Source organism: Canis lupus, chromosome 2, assembly GCF_011100685.1.
Source record: "Canis lupus familiaris isolate Mischka breed German Shepherd chromosome 2, alternate assembly UU_Cfam_GSD_1.0, whole genome shotgun sequence".
Taxonomy (NCBI): Eukaryota; Metazoa; Chordata; class Mammalia; order Carnivora; family Canidae; genus Canis; species Canis lupus.
Genome location: NC_049223.1, coordinates 17333898 through 17349243, shown reverse-complemented (window position 1 = coordinate 17349243; position 15346 = coordinate 17333898). Strand labels below are relative to the sequence as shown.

At 42.9% G+C, this 15346-nt stretch overlaps 1 protein-coding gene and 1 long non-coding RNA gene across 3 annotated transcripts in view; both read left to right on the top strand.

The window, feature by feature from the left end:
* Window positions 1-334: 334 nt before the first annotated feature.
* The window catches only part of LOC119876055, a 55949-nt gene continuing 40937 nt past the window's right edge, over window positions 335-15346 (top strand). Inside the window, exons 1-2 of one of the 2 annotated variants that reach the window (XR_005355241.1) lie at window positions 335-428; window positions 4152-4232. This is a non-coding gene — a long non-coding RNA (uncharacterized LOC119876055). Of the gene's footprint in view, window positions 429-4151; window positions 4271-15346 lie in introns of both variants that reach the window. The other variant, XR_005355240.1, reaches the window with a different exon arrangement.
* Window positions 9545-11616, top strand: LOC119876051 (DNA (cytosine-5)-methyltransferase 3A-like). Its single transcript, XM_038529948.1, is given in 4 exon segments — window positions 9545-10462; window positions 10464-10517; window positions 10520-10607; window positions 10610-11616. Coding segments are annotated over 4 exon segments (2049 nt in total). The 5' UTR covers window positions 9545-9562.

Sequence of the window (15346 nt, the reverse complement as noted above, 5' to 3'; positions counted from 1 at the left end):
ATCTCATGTAACAATGTACGGTGATAGTAACTAAATTTACTGTGGTAACCATTTTGCAATATATATATACAGCAAATCATTATGTTGTACATATAAAAAGTATTACAGTGGTACATGTCAATGATGTCGCAATTAGAAAAACTTTGATTTAAACATAGAACATTGACATGAGAATCTTAAAGAAGAATCAGACTGGACCATAGAAATAAGCCCACTTATTTATTATCTACAGATTTATAGAAACGTTTAATTTTTTTTTGAGGTTTAGTGGATCTGTTTCTATTCGCAGTGCTGAAAACCCTTCACTGTTTGCTAGCAGGTGAACTTGTATACTCTTGTTTTTCTTCTAGATTCATGAAAAGCTCTACTACTATGAGAAGTAGAACCCCGTGCCCATCCTCCACAGCACAGCAGTCTTGGCTGATGATGTAAGTGTGCCTTTCGGAGCTCCCTGCCACCCGGCTCCTTTGGGCCCGGTCCTGAGCAGAGCTCTTCCTGGCGCAGACACAAGTGTGAGATCCTGGGAGTGAAAACCAGAAGCCGCTGCAAATGTTTCCAAAAGTCCTGTCACCGAGGACCTTATGCGGATACTGTGCTGATTTGCATTCACTCTCCTGCTCAAAAAATTGTGCGTGGGGATGTCCTCTGTTCTACCTGGGTAGCTACAGTAGCAGAAGTCTAAGGCTAGAACTCTCTGGGCAGAGAGAAACTGTCGGCTACTAGTGTTCTGAGAAAGGCACAGGCAGGAGGAATGCTTTGGAGAAATAAAGACAAATGAGCTAGGTCTGTTGCTGACAGTGCTAAAAACTGACAGATACGCTAGTGTCGGAACGAGGCCTGATGAAATACATAAAAAGACAGGATTGTTTTCAAAATGAAGTATAAAGCATCGTAATGATTTATGGATATTAGACCTTTCCAAATTACCTTCATAACCAAAGAATAAATGACAGAAGCAGTTAGCATTGATGGAGTAATCTCCTGTAGCTATCATTTTATTTTCAATCTTGGAATGAATTACCTTGCTGTTCCTTGCCGTTCACTTTCAAACTCAGATGAATTGAAAACACACCTGGATAAACTGTAAAGGACACTGAGCCAGAGGAGAAATAGGTCTCCTGTGAAGGTTGGTTTTTGTGATCTCCTTGAGCTTATCTGTTGCTTTCTAAATGTTTTCCTTGTTTATGATTTAAAAAGAAATGTAGTTCAGCTTAAATATCAGGGCCATATAATTTTTAAAAAATCATCTTCAGAAGTTGATTTTCTTAATGTGTTTTCTATTTTATTTTATTTGTAAAAGATTTTACTTATTGATTTGTGAGAGACACAGAGAGAGGCAGAGACCCAGGCAGAGGGAGAAGCAGGCTCCCCATAGGAAGCCCAATGTGGGGCTGGATCCTGGGCCAGAATCACACCCTGAACCAAAGTTAGATGCTCAGCTTCTCAATCACCCAGGTGTCCCTGTGTTTTCTATTTTAATTTAGATAATAAGGCATATGTCATCAATCTCAAAGTGATTTGCTATTTGGTTAGTCCCCCAGACTCCTTTCAGGTTTTATCCACAGATTAGAAATTATAGGGATCTTTCACTTTATGTGTTTTATGCGGACGCTTATTCATCTGCTCCTCTTGGTTCTTCATTAGAGAACCAAACTTTTTGAAGTGAAGTTGAGTAAAGGTATAGACAGAATTCTAGTAAGGGGCAGTTGCCACTTGAGGAAGTCTTAAGAAATCACTTTATTTTTTTTTTTAACTCTTTTAAGATTTTATTTGTTCATAAGAGACACAGAGAGAGAGAGACAAAGAGACAAAGTCAGAGACACAGGCAGAGGAGAAGCAGGCAGGGAGCCCACAGTGGGACTTGATCCGGTCGGATCAAGCCCTGGCCCAAAGGCAGTGCTAAACTGCTGAGCCACTCGGGCTGCCCAATTTTTAAAACCTTTTTATCAGGGATGCCTGGGTGGCTCAGTGCTTAAGCATCAGCCTTCAGCCCAGGGTGTGATCCTGGAGTCCCGGGATCGAGTAGCACTTTGGGCTCGCTGCATGTGTTTCTCTTTCTGCCTATGTCTCTGCCTCTGTCTGTCTGTCTCTCTGTCTCATGAATAAATAAAATCTTTTAAAAATCCATCAAATGCCTCTTTTGTGCCAACCACGGGACTATGTGCCTTGTTCCCTTGCATTCTTATAACAGTCATATTAACCACCACTTCTCTTGCTTTAACTGTACTTTGAGATAACTGTGGATTCATGTGTTGAAATACATAATACAGATCCCGTGTACCCTTGACCCTGCTTCTTCATCTCGCATAGTTATGGTAACCATGTGGGTACATCGCCACTGACGTAGTCCCTTAGGCTTTTTCAGATTTTACATACCTTGTGTACGTGCATATGTTTGTGATTTTTTCCTGTCCAGTTTACTACATGTGTAGATTACCGTTTCTTTTGAACATATGATGGAAAGAAGGCTGAGGTAAGTTATGGGAGGTAAATGAAGTATAGACCTGGTTTGAATCTAGGTCTGTTTGACTCAGAGTTTTGATTTTTCAAAAGCAGTAGCGATGGACACTCCTGGGTGGTGCAGTGGGTTGAGTGTCTGACTCTTGGTCTCAGCTCCAGCCATGATCAGGGTCATGATTTGGAGCTTCGTGTCAAGCTCCATGCTGAGCGTGGAGTCTGCTTAAGATTCTGTCTCCCTCTGCCCCTGTCCCCTGCCTCTCTGTAAAATAAATTAATCTTTAAAAAATAATAGTCATGATGAATAACTAATAATAACAACAATAGCTGAAGCTCACTGAGTTACATATGAAACAGACTATTTGGGACACCTTACAAATATTTTTATGAAATCATCAAAAAGTGCTTGCTTAGGCATGATGCCAGGTTTTTAAGGGAATAAGTGTAAATCATCAAGAATACTTGAGAATGTAATAGGGAGACATTTTCTTCCCCCTAAAGTAGAATAGATCTTTTTGGCCACATGCAATCCCAGGAATGTTTGAGTTTAATGTCTCAAGTTACAGATCCAACTTTCCAAGGGAAAATGAATACATTTGGTGAATGATCACTGATTATCAGAATATGATAATACTTTAGGAAGATAATAGACTAATCAGCAGGCCATAATTTACGATTCTTTTAGTTACATATCTTGTAAAGCTGTCCCTGTGATGAACAGCAGCACTTCTTCAGAGCAGGAATTACAACATGCTCCTGTGTCGTAGATCCCAGGAGGTTTCGGTGCTCTTGTAGACAGCAGACAGAAATAAAAGGAAGTTTCTCCTTTTTTACCTTGTATAATCCCACTGGAAAGTGAAACGTGTGCTGAGAGTTGATACTGACTTCTAGGTCACCTCCCTGAAGAGGCCCCGGGCAGGCACTGTCGTAACAGTTTTTGGACAGGAGTCTGACGGCCCCCAAAGGAGGTGGGAGGGTTTCTGCAACAGGCTACTGGTGGAACAGGGCGCTACTGTCTAGCCCCAAGAAGCTTCTAGTGAGGAGGGCCCCGAGGAACCTGCATCCTTTTCCTTAACTCTTTCAGAGGGTACGGCATACGCCCAGATTGGAGTTAAAGGTAAACTCAGTTCTGTGTAGCTTGTGGTTGTTGCTTTTGAAAAATGAGCAGCTACAAGAAAGCAACACCACGTATGGCTTAATAGGCCTTAGCTTTTTGGAACTTGAATTTGGATGTAGATAACGCAAATGGTTTTGAAGCTATATATCATTAGGAACTCTTTGGAAACCACAAAACCTTTTTAATGGGCCACCCTATCAATTTTCTGCTCTTCTAAGGAAGTTATTCCTATTCATGACTCCTTTTGATCTTTGGCTAACACTGAGTCAATAGTAGTGACAATTTAGTTTTCTTCTTCCTCTGAAAACTTGTACACGTTTTCTGCCTTGTGTCCACTTGGATGCCTGGAGAATGTTGACAAACGAAAGGTTAGGCTAGCCTGTTGATGCTGCATATTTGATTGGGCTGTAAAAATCAAAAAGGTTCCTTGGCTTCCGCGGAGAAGCGTTCTGCTTGATGGTCCAGAATACTGATCCAGTAGAAACGACATGTTCCAGCCATCCTTCACACACACCTTAAGTGAAATTAATGAGATCACTCTATGATTACGCTTTGTGTTTTATTTTTCACTTTCTAGGTCTGTATGAGCTGTTGGCTGTTCTGCCAGTCCAGCTGGGGCCACCTGTGGACAGCTAGGAAGACCTGACCTTCCTCTGGGGTATGTTTGGTGAGAAAAGCCTGCATTCACTGGTAAAGGTAAAAACCATGCTGATGTCAGATTCTCTTGGTGGGAAAACGTGGAAAAATATTTTGAGTGCTGTCTCATAAACCAGAGATCAAATTGTTGCCTTCTTCAAGGCAGAACAAATCAGCCTTGTTCCGTGATGAGCATGGAAGTTGTTAAAGATTTTACCAAAGAACCTAGATGATTTCCCTTAATGGTGGTGATCTGGCTGTGTGCACTAATGAAGCCAACGTATGCCTGCCCTTGTTTAGAAGAAGAATATGAAATAATAGCAGGAAGGTATAGGCTCCTTATGGACAACATTCATGAGCTGGAATTTAGCTTGAGTAATGAATGGTCACAACAAAAATTAGAAGGAATATATTTTCTGAGGTTAAGGATGGCAGCAGTTCGTAGCCACATTAATTTAAAATAATTACCTTTCCACACCAATCTTAAGATAATTTGTTCCAACTCTCTGAAGAAAGTCCATGATATTTTGATAGGGATTGCATTAAATGTGTAAATTGCCCTGGGTAACATTGACATTTTCACTATATTCTTCCAATCCATGACCATGGAGTATTTTTCCATCTCTTTATGTCTTCCTCAATTTCTTTCAGAAGTGTTCCCTAGTTTTTAGGTTGGTTCATTTATTCCTAGGTATCTTAGGCTTTTGGGTGCAATTGTAAATGGGACTGACTCCTTAATTTCTCTTTCTTCAGTCTCATTGTTAGTGTATAGAAGTGCCACTGACTTCTGGGCATTGATTTTGTATCCTGCCACACTGCCAAATTGCTGTATGAGTTCTAGCAATCTTGGAGTGGAGTCTTTTGGGTTTTCTATGTACAGTATCATGTCATCAGTGAAGAGGGAGAGTTTGACTTCTTTGCCAATTTGAATGCTTTTTATTTCTTTTTGTTGTCTTATTGCTGAGGCTAGGACTTCTAGTACTATGTTGAATAGCAGTGGTGAGAGTGGACATCCCTGTCTTGTTCTTGATTTAGGGGAAAGGCTCCCAGTGTTTCCCCATTGAGAATGATATTTGCTGTGGGCTTTTCATAGGTGGCTTTTAAGATGCTGAAGAATGTTCCCTCTATCCCTACACCCTGAAGAGTTTTGATCAGGAATGGATGCTGTATTTTGTCAAATGCTTTCTCTGCATCTATTGAGAGGATCATGTGGTTGTTGTTTTTTTCTCTTGCTGATATTATCAATCACATTGATTGCTTTACGAGTGTTGAAGCAGCCTTGCATCCCGGGGATAAATCCCACTTGGTCATGGTGAAGCATCTTCCTAATGTATTGTCGGATCCTATTGGCTAATATCTTGTTGAGAGTTTTTGCATCCGTGATCGTCAGGGATATTGGTCTATAATTCTCCTTTTTGGTGGGGTCTTTGTGTGGTTTTGGAATTAAGGTGATGCTGGCCTCGTAGAATGAGTTTGGAAGTACTCCATCTCCTTCTGTCTTTCCGAATATCTTTAGTAGAATATGTATGGTTTCTTCTTTATTTTTTTAAAGATTTATTTATTTATGATAGACATATATAGACAGAGGCAGAGACACAGAAGGAGGGAGAAGCAGGTTCCATTCAGGAGCCTGACGTGGGACTCGATCTCAGGTCTCCAGGATCAGGCCGTAGGCTGTAGGCGGTGCTAAACCACTGCGCCACCGGGGCTTCCCTGGTTTCTTCTTTAAACGTTTGATAGAATTCCCCTGGTAAGCCATCTGGCCCTGGACTTTTGTGTCTTGGGAGGTTTTTGATGACTGCTTCAATTTACTCCCTGGCTATTGGCCTGTTCAGGAAACAACAAATGCTGGAGAGGATGTGGAGAAAGGGAAACCTTCTTGCACTGTTGGTGGGAATGTCAATTGGTGCAGCCACTCTGGAAAACTGTGGAGGTTCCTTAAAGAGTTAAAAATAGATCTGCCCTACATACGACCCAGCAATTGCACTGCTGGGGATTTACCCCAAAGATACAGGTGCAGTGAAATGCCGGGACACCTGCTCCCTGATATTTATAGCAGCAATGTCCACGATAGCCAAACTGTGGAAGAAGCCTTTGTGTCCATCAAAAGATGAATGGATAAAGAAAATGTGATCTATGTATACAGTGGAATATTACTCAGCCATTAGAAACAAGTACCCACCATTTGCTTCCATGTGGATGGAACTGGAGGGTATTACACTGCGTGAAATAAGTCCGTCGGGAAGGACAAACGTTGTATGATCTCATTCATTTGGGGAATATAAAAAATAGTGAAACGGAATAAAGGGGAAAGGAAAAAAAACAAGTGGGAAATATCAGAAATATCTCACAGACCATGAGAGACTCCTAACTCTGGGAAACGAAGAAGGGGTGGTGGAAAGGGAGGTGGGTGGGCGGTGGGGGTGACTGGGTGATGGGCACTGAGGGGGGCACCTGATAGGATGAGCATTGGGTGTCATGGTATATGGTGGCAAATTGAACTCCAGTAAAAAATAATAAATAAATAAAAATAAATAAATAAATAAGTAAATAAATAAATAAATAAATAAAAATTATCTTTGACAAGGTCAACTGAAATTTGAAGAAGTTTTTTTTTTTTTTTCCCCCCCACAACACCATTGAAATGGTATTTTGTGTATAAATACATGAAAGTTCAAAACGAAGAAAAAGAGTTTCTGGAGCTGGTTCTTGGTAAAGCATCATGCCATGGAAATGGTCAGCCACCAGAAATGAGGTCTTGCCACACAGCAATGCTGGGAGTGATCAGAAATCTTAAAATAGTAAAATTAGATTAAGAAGCTTAGTTTTGCTTCTGGAAATATGAATTGCATTTTTTTTTCTTCATTTAACTCAAGCTGAAAAAAAAATGTGAGTCTTACTTGAGTCTGTAGGAAATTGATACCTGTGGTGCCTTAGCTCTATCTGCACCAAAACCAAACTCAGGTGAATTTGCTATGGTTGTCTGTCACGAGAGAAGGATGTTACTGATGTATAGTATTTGAAAATCAGCCACTTCCAATGTGCTTTTGCTTCACAGGCTAGAAGAAATCTTAGTCCATTTTTTCCCATCAAATTGGCTGAAATTTGCCTGCCTCAAGCAGTAGCAACTCTCAAGAAATGAAAAAGTTGAGATGTGGCATTTTCCTAACAAGACATGTAAAGACTAGAGTGCTTGATTTAGTTTTTATGGAATTGCCACGGTACCTTTGTGTATCGTTGTGTTCATCAGCACCCCCTTAACCATTAAACAGACATGCCCAAAACAATGCATGCATGTGTGTCTCTATTTAGTTGTAATGTGGCCACTGTTTCCTTCCTATAAAATGGAAATTATAATGTTAACAAGGTGGTTTGTGAGTTTCAAATACAATAGTGAAGATCTTCTTTTTTTGATAGTTACATAGGTTAGGCAAATACAAGCAGGCATTTAGTATTAAATTATAGCACGTGAAAGACCAAAAAGTAGTGATAGGTGGTTGTTATTTCTACTAAGAAAAGAACACTAATTTTTTTTTCAAAGTCTTAGTTACACTAGCTCTTGAGTTTTAAGCTTGGTGGTTTTTCAAAGTAAATGTGACTAGTAAGTGGTGAGGAAGCATAGTCACTGATATCCTGGTTTTAGAAAAGCAATGAATAAACAAATTGATGTTGCTAGCATTTAAGTGGCACAGTAGCATGTGTACTATCACAAGGATCTTTCTGTAATTGCTGTAAAATGTGCTTTTAATGTTTACTGTGCCCCTCTAGTCCATTCTCTGTTTCTTACTAGCTGCCCCCCACTCCCAGCCTCTATCACACGCAAACTTCAAGTGTGTCTTTTGACCCATTCTGTTCACTTTCAAGTATGTCAACAAGCAAGAGAGAGAAAGCGAGCCACATGTGCACGTATGCGAGAATGCGCACAAGTGCTAGAATGCGCAGAGGGAGATGGAGAGAGAAATTTTAGCAGACTCCCCACAGAGTGTGGAGCCCTGTGAAGGATCTGGGGTCCCGACCCTGAGATCAGGACCTGAGCCCAAACCAGGAGTCGGGGTGTAACCAACTGAGCCACCCAGGGGCCCAGGTAGAGACCTCTTCTTAATTGGCTTTGACTTTATTTGACCATGGTAGGAGCCAGTATTTTGAAAGGGTTAAAGCAGCAGAATGATGATATCAGACTGGTTTTTTTTCAGAAGTAAAATTTAGTTGCTACGGAGATGGGATGGGCCTGGAGATTTCCAGGTCAAGACAATGGCAATGAACCCATGGGTGAGGGAAGGAAAGTGATTTTTGTTTTGAGAAAGGGAGTTGGATGCTCAGCCTGCCCTCACCATCAGGGTGATGTTTCTCAACGTATTGAAACTCCTCCCCCGTGTTAGTTAAACCTCAGCTCCTAGACACCACATCCACTAATCCAACCACCAGATTGTTGATGCCAGGCCATCGGGGGTTGAGAGAGGGCTCCAGAGACCTGCACAAGCCCTGACCTACCACTTCTGACATAATTGAATATCTTCTCATAAGAAAGGTGATTTTAGTTTTATGTTCATTTGCTATTTGGCAGTTAACCAAGTAGAACTTCCTACTGTGTAGCTGGATACGTGGATCTTGAGGATAATTAGTAAGTTCTAGGTTGTAGGTAATAGACTTGGGAGTCGGGTTGCCAGATAAAATACAAGGCATCCAGTTTAATTTGAACTTAAGAGAAACAGTAATTTATTTATTTATTTTTTTAGTGGACGTATGAACTGTGCTGTCTTTTTATATTTCCTTTTGTGAAATCTCGCAACTCTGATTGGGGTGTCATCAACATTTAGATAGTAACTCTTTGTAACCACTTTATTGAGACATATATCAGACAGTTTACCCATTTCAAGTATATGTGCAAGGATGTGAAGTGTACGCACAAAGTGATGCAGCCACCTCCACGATTCTAGAATAATTTCATCTCCTCCCAACAAACCCCTGTCTCATGTAGCTGTCTACCGCTAATCCTTCATCCTCTGACCCTTCCTCACTCCAGCCCTATGCAACCACTAATCTACTTTCTGTTTCTATTTACCTGTTTTGGACAATTCATGTAAATGGAATCATATGGTGGGTAGATTTGTTTGCCATCGGCTCCTGTCACTTAGCTTAATCCACATGATAATACGTAGCAATACTTCATACCTTTCTATGGCCCAGTAGTATTTATGGATATACCAGCTTTGTTAACCTCTTTATCCAGCTTTGGACATTTGGGTCATTTCTACCTATTGCCTATGATGAATAATGCTGCTAAGAATCTTCACATAGAGGGGCTGCACGTGGCCTTATGGGCTGAGAAGAAAAGCCAAGGTGATCGCAGTAATGAATGCTGTGGAAGAAAACCAGGGGTCTGGCGAGTCTCAGAAGGTGGAGGAGGCCAGTCCTCCTGCAATGCAGCAGCCCACCAACCCTGCATCCCCCACTGTGGCCACCACACCTGAGCCCGTGGGGGCAGATGCTGGGGACAAGAACACCACCAAAGCAGCCAACGATGAGCTGGCCTACGAGGACGGCCGGGGCTTTGGCACTGGGGAGCTGGTGTGGGGGAAACTTCGGGGCTTCTCCTGGTAGCCAGGCCGCATTGTGTCTTGGTGGATGACAGGCCGGAGCTGAGGAGCTGAAGGCACCCGCTGGGTCATGTGGTTTGGAGATGGCAAGTTCTTGATGGTGTGTGTTGAGAAATTGATGCCGCTGAGCTCCTTCTGCAGTGCTTTCCACCAGGCCACATACAACAAGCAGCCCATGTACCGCAAAGCCATCTATGAAGTCCTGCAGGTGGCCTGTAGCCATGCGGGGAAGTTGTTCCCAGCGTGCCACGACAGCGATGAGAGCGACACTGCCAAGTCCGTGGAGGTGCAGAACAAACAGATGATCGAGTGGTCTCTTGGAGGGTTCCAGCCTTCTGGCCCCAAGGGCCTGAAGCCACCCGAAGAAGAGAAGAACCCCTACAAAGAAGTTTACACAGACATGTGGGTCGAACCTGAGGCAGCTGCCTATGCACCACCCCCACCAGCCAAAAAGCCCCGAAAGAGTACGACTGAGAAGCCTAAGATCATTGATGAACGCACAAGAGAGCAGCTGGTGTACGAAGTGCGGCAGAAGTGCCGGAACATCGGGGACATTTGCATCTCTTGTGGGAGCCTCAACGTTACCCTGGAACACCCTCTCTTTGTTGGAGAAATGTGCCAAAACTGTAAGAACTGCTTCCTGGAGTGTGCATACGTATCACCACGATGATGACAGCTACCAGTCCTACCACACCATTTGCTGTGGGGGGTGGGGCGCAAGGTGCTCATGTTTGGGAACAATAACTGCTGCAGGTGTTTTTGTGTGGAGGGTGTGGATCTCTTATTGGGGCTGGGGGCCACCTGGCAGCCATCAAGGAGGACCCCTGGAACTGCTACATGTGTGGGCACAAGGGCACTTACGGGCTACTGCGGCAGCGGGACGACTGGCCCTCATGGCTCCAGGTGTTCTTCACCAACAGCCACGACCAGGAATTTGACCCTATGAAGGTTTACCTGCCTGTCCCAGCTGAGAAGAGGAAGCCCATCCGGGTGCTGTCTCTATTTGATGGAATTGCTACAGGGCTTCTGGTGCTGAAGGATTTGGGGATTCAGGTGGACTGCTACATCGCCTCCGAGGTGTGCAAGGACTCCGTCACGGTCGGGAAGATCATGTATGTTGGGGACGTCTGCAGCGTCACACAGAAGCCTATCCAGGAGTGGGGCCTGTTGGATCTGGTGATTGGGGGCAGTCCTTGCAATGGTCTCTCCATCATCAATCCTGCCCATAAAGGACTCTACGAGGGCACTGGCCGGCTCTTCTTTGAGTTCTACCACCTGCTGCATGATGCGCGGCCCAAGGAGGGAGATGACCGCCCCTTCTTCCGGCTCTTTGAGAATGTGGTGGCCATGGGCATTAGTGACAAGAGGGACATCTCGCGAATTCTCGAGTCCAACCCTATGATGATTAATGCCAAAGAAGTGTCAGCTGCACACAGGGCCCACTACTTCTGGGGGAACCTTCCTGGTATGAACAGGAGGCCGTTGGCATCCACTGTGAATGATAAGCTGGAGCTGCAGGAGTGTCTGGAGCACGGCTGGATAGCCAAGTTCAGCAAAGTGAGGACCATTACTACTAGGTCGAACTCCATAAAGCAGGGCAAAGACCAGCATGTCCCCGTCTTCATGAATGAGAAAGAGGACATCTTATGGTACACTAAAACGGAAAGGGTGTTTGGCTTCCCTGTCCACTATACTGATGTCTCCAACATGAGCCACGTGGCGACGCAGAGACTGCTGGGCTGGTCGTGTAGCGTGCCGGTCATCCGCCACCTCTTCGCTCTGCTGAAGGAATATTTTGTTTGTGTGTAAGGGACATGAGGGCAGACTGAGGTAGTGACACAAAGTTAAACAAGGAAACACAAAACACAACAAAACACTGACAACATGAAGATGGAGAGAAGTATCCGCACGCAGAAGAGAAAAAGGAAATTTAAAACAAAACCAGAGGCGGAAGTACCAGAGGGCTTTGCCTTGCACAAAGGGTTGCACATCATCTCCTGATTTTTCAATGTTAATCTTCAGTCCTTTTTAAAAACAAAACCAAGGTCCCTCCTGTCTCCCCCTCCCCTTTTTGTAGGTCAAACCTTTTGTTTTCTACTCTTTTCAGAGGGGTTTTCTGTTTGGATTTTTGTTTCTTGCTGTGATTGAAACAAAGAGGGTTTATTGCAGCAAAAACCAGTAACAGGACATAGCAACAATACCTTGCAGAGGAAGGACAGGAGGGAAGAAAAAGGAAATTCTACAGAAATCTATATATTGGAGTTTTTTTCTAACTATGTATGTTTTGTTGTCTTCTCTAGCCTGATCAGATAGGAGCACAAGCAGGGGGTGGAAAATAGTGATGCTCAGCAGCAGACTTTCCTTCCAGCCGCTGAGCTCTCTTGCCAGCACCATTCCTGGTCATGCAGAACAGAGCCCAATGAGCAGCAGGGAGACAGATCACACAAGACCCTTTTATGCAGTATTTCAGGTGCTTACCACACAGGAAACCTTGAAGAAGATCCATTTCTATAAGCCGCTGTTACCTCTTCCAGTTTGTGTGTGTGTGTGTGTTTATGTGTATGTGTGTGTGTGTATATATATATATATATAAATGACAGATATGAGATATATATAAAAGGTACTGTTAATTACTGTACAACCTGACTTCATAATGGTGCTTTAAAACAGCGAGGTGAGTAAAAACATCAGCTTCCACGTTGCCTTATGTGCAAAGGGTTTTAACGTTGGATGAAGGGAGGCAGCTTGAAGGTGAATCGTTGCCATTCATGGCGGGCTTTCCCTCTAGTGTTTAACAAGGTGAAGGAGGAGAATTCGGGACCACGTACTCCTGCTTCTCCCTGCCAAAAACGGGTATGAGGTGAGATGGGGTGGGTCGGACCGTGGAGGGTTGAGAGTGGGATTCATCCAGGCTCACGCAATAACCTTTCGATTTTTTTTTCCAAAAAAAAGGAGACTCCCTCGGCAAGATGGCAATTAAAAGGGGTCTTCATTCCCAGTTTCTCACATTAGCCAATTCAAGGGCTCTTTGTGGTGGGATCAGAAATTATCCAGAGTGTGGGAAAGTGACCGTTAAAAACCCCACCTGGAGAAAAAACAACAACAACATACAAAATGAAAAAAAAAAAAAAGAATCTTCACATACAGGTATTTATGTGGACATATTTTCATTTCTGGGGGCTATGTATGTAGGAGCAGAATTGCTGGGTTAAGTGCTAAGTCTGTGTTTAACACTTAGAAGAACCAGCAGTTTCCCAAGGTGGCTCCACTGTTTTGTATTCTCACCAGCAGTGTGTGAGGCTTCTGATTTCTGTATGCTTGTCAACCCTATTTTTTAAAAAAAGATTTTATTTATTTGAGAGAGAGAGCAAGAGAGCGAGCAGGGAGGTGGGCAGTGGTGAGGGAGAGGGGCAGAGAGGAAATCTCAAGCTGACTCCTTGTGAACACAGACCGATTTGGGGCTCAATCTCACACGACCCTGGTATCATGACTTGAGTCAAAATCAAGAGTCGGCTGTTTAACCAACTGAGCCGCTGAAGTGCCCCACCAACACTTGTTTTAGCTAACACTTGCTTTTGTTTGACTTTTTTGTTCTCACCTTTCTAGAAGAAGGTGGGACATGATACCTCCTTGTTGCTGTGGTTTACGTTTCCTTGATGACTGATGAAGTTCATTATCTTTTTGTGTGTTTATTTGCTATTTTTGTATCATCTTTGCAGAAACGTCTTTTTGGATTCTTTGGACAGTTTTCTCATTAGATACCTTTGAAATAGTAGACTTCTTTTTAGAACAGTCTTAGATTTACAGAAGTGTCTTTTCCATTTTTTGCCCATTTTTAAGGGAGTTGTGTTTTTCCCTTATCATTGAGTTTTAACAGTTGTCTTTTGTGGATACGTGTCGTTTATTAGATACGTGTTCTGCAAATATTTTTTTCCATTCTGTGGCTTGTTTCTTCATTCTCTGAACGGTTTCTTTCACAGAACAGAAGTTTTTAATTTTAATAATGTCCAACCTTGCAATTTCTCTTTCAGACGTTGGGGTTTTGGAGTTGCATGGAAAAACTCCTTACCATGCTCAAAGTCACCCAGGAATTGTGCAGATTTGTCTTTATATTTAGTTCTGTGATCTAATTTGAGTTCATTTTTGTGAACAGGGATAAGTTCTATGCCTAGATTCAAAGATTTTCTGCATGTGAATATCCAGTTGTCTAGCATCAGTATTTGAAAAGACTGGCCTTTCTTCACTGAATCGTCTTTGCTCCTCTGCCAAAGACCAGTTGATTGTATTCGTGTGGGTTTTATTATGAGCTCTGTTATGTTCTACAGATCTGTTTGTTTGTTTTTTTTTTTGTAAATTTTTATTTATTTTTGATAGTCACACACACGCAGAGAGAGAGAGAGGCAGAGACACAGGCAGAGGGAGAAGCAGGCTCCATGCACCGGGAGCCCGACGTGGGATTCGATCCCAGGTCTCCAGGATCGCGCCCTGGGCCAAAGGCAGGCGCTAAACTGCTGCACCACCCAGGGATCCCTGTTTTTCTGTTCTTTGACCAATACTGCTGTGTCTTTATTACTGAAGCTTTATAGGAAATCTTGAAATTGGTTGGTGTCAGTCCTTTGACTTTGTATTTCTCAATATTGTGTCAGCTGTTCTGTTTTTTTTTTTTTTTTGCCTATTCATGTAAAATTGAGAATGAGTTTGTCATATATATGTGATAACTTGCTAGGATTTGGGTTGGGGTTGTGTTGTATATATAAACCAAGTTGGGAAGAATTGACATCTTGATCATATTATGTATTCTTGTCCGTAAACATGGAATTTATTTATGGAGATCATCTTTGATTTCTTTCAAATGAGTTTTTAAAAATATTTATTTATTCATGAGAGACACAGAGAGCACAGAGAGAGAGAGAGAGTGGCAGAGACACAGGCAGAGAGAGAAGCAGGGAGCCCGACGTGGGACTTGATCCTGGGTCTCGAGGATCAGATCCTGGGCTGAAGGCGGTGCTAAACCGCTGAGCCACCCGGGCTCCTCATCAGCTGAGTTTTATACGAATTGAGATTCTGTACACTTTTTGTTAGATTGGGCACTAATGTAAATGGTATTTTGTTTTGAATTTCAAATTCCCATTGTTCATTGGCAGTGTGAACAATGCTATCTTGGGCAGACCCACCATGCTGATGGCTCTCTGTGGCCTGAAGCCTTCTGGAGCACAGGTCCCTCTCATATTCTTTCTTTTTGTCTGGTCACACCCTTAAGTACACCCATGAATGTCCTTCATCTGCTTTAGAGATAGGATTATGATTTTCAAGCATTTCCTCCTGGGTGGGCTTCCAGCAGTTACCCGCCAGCTTTTTGGGCCCCAAAACAGGTCTCACTGGAGGTGGGGTTGTGGAGATCTACTAATTTTTCAGCCTCCCAAGACACACTTCTGTCCATAAGTCCCCTTAAGAAGCCATTTCTCATCAAGGTGGACTTGTCAGCCTTTTTCTTCTCTCTTTCATAGAACACAGGTATATAGGAAAGTAATTGATATTT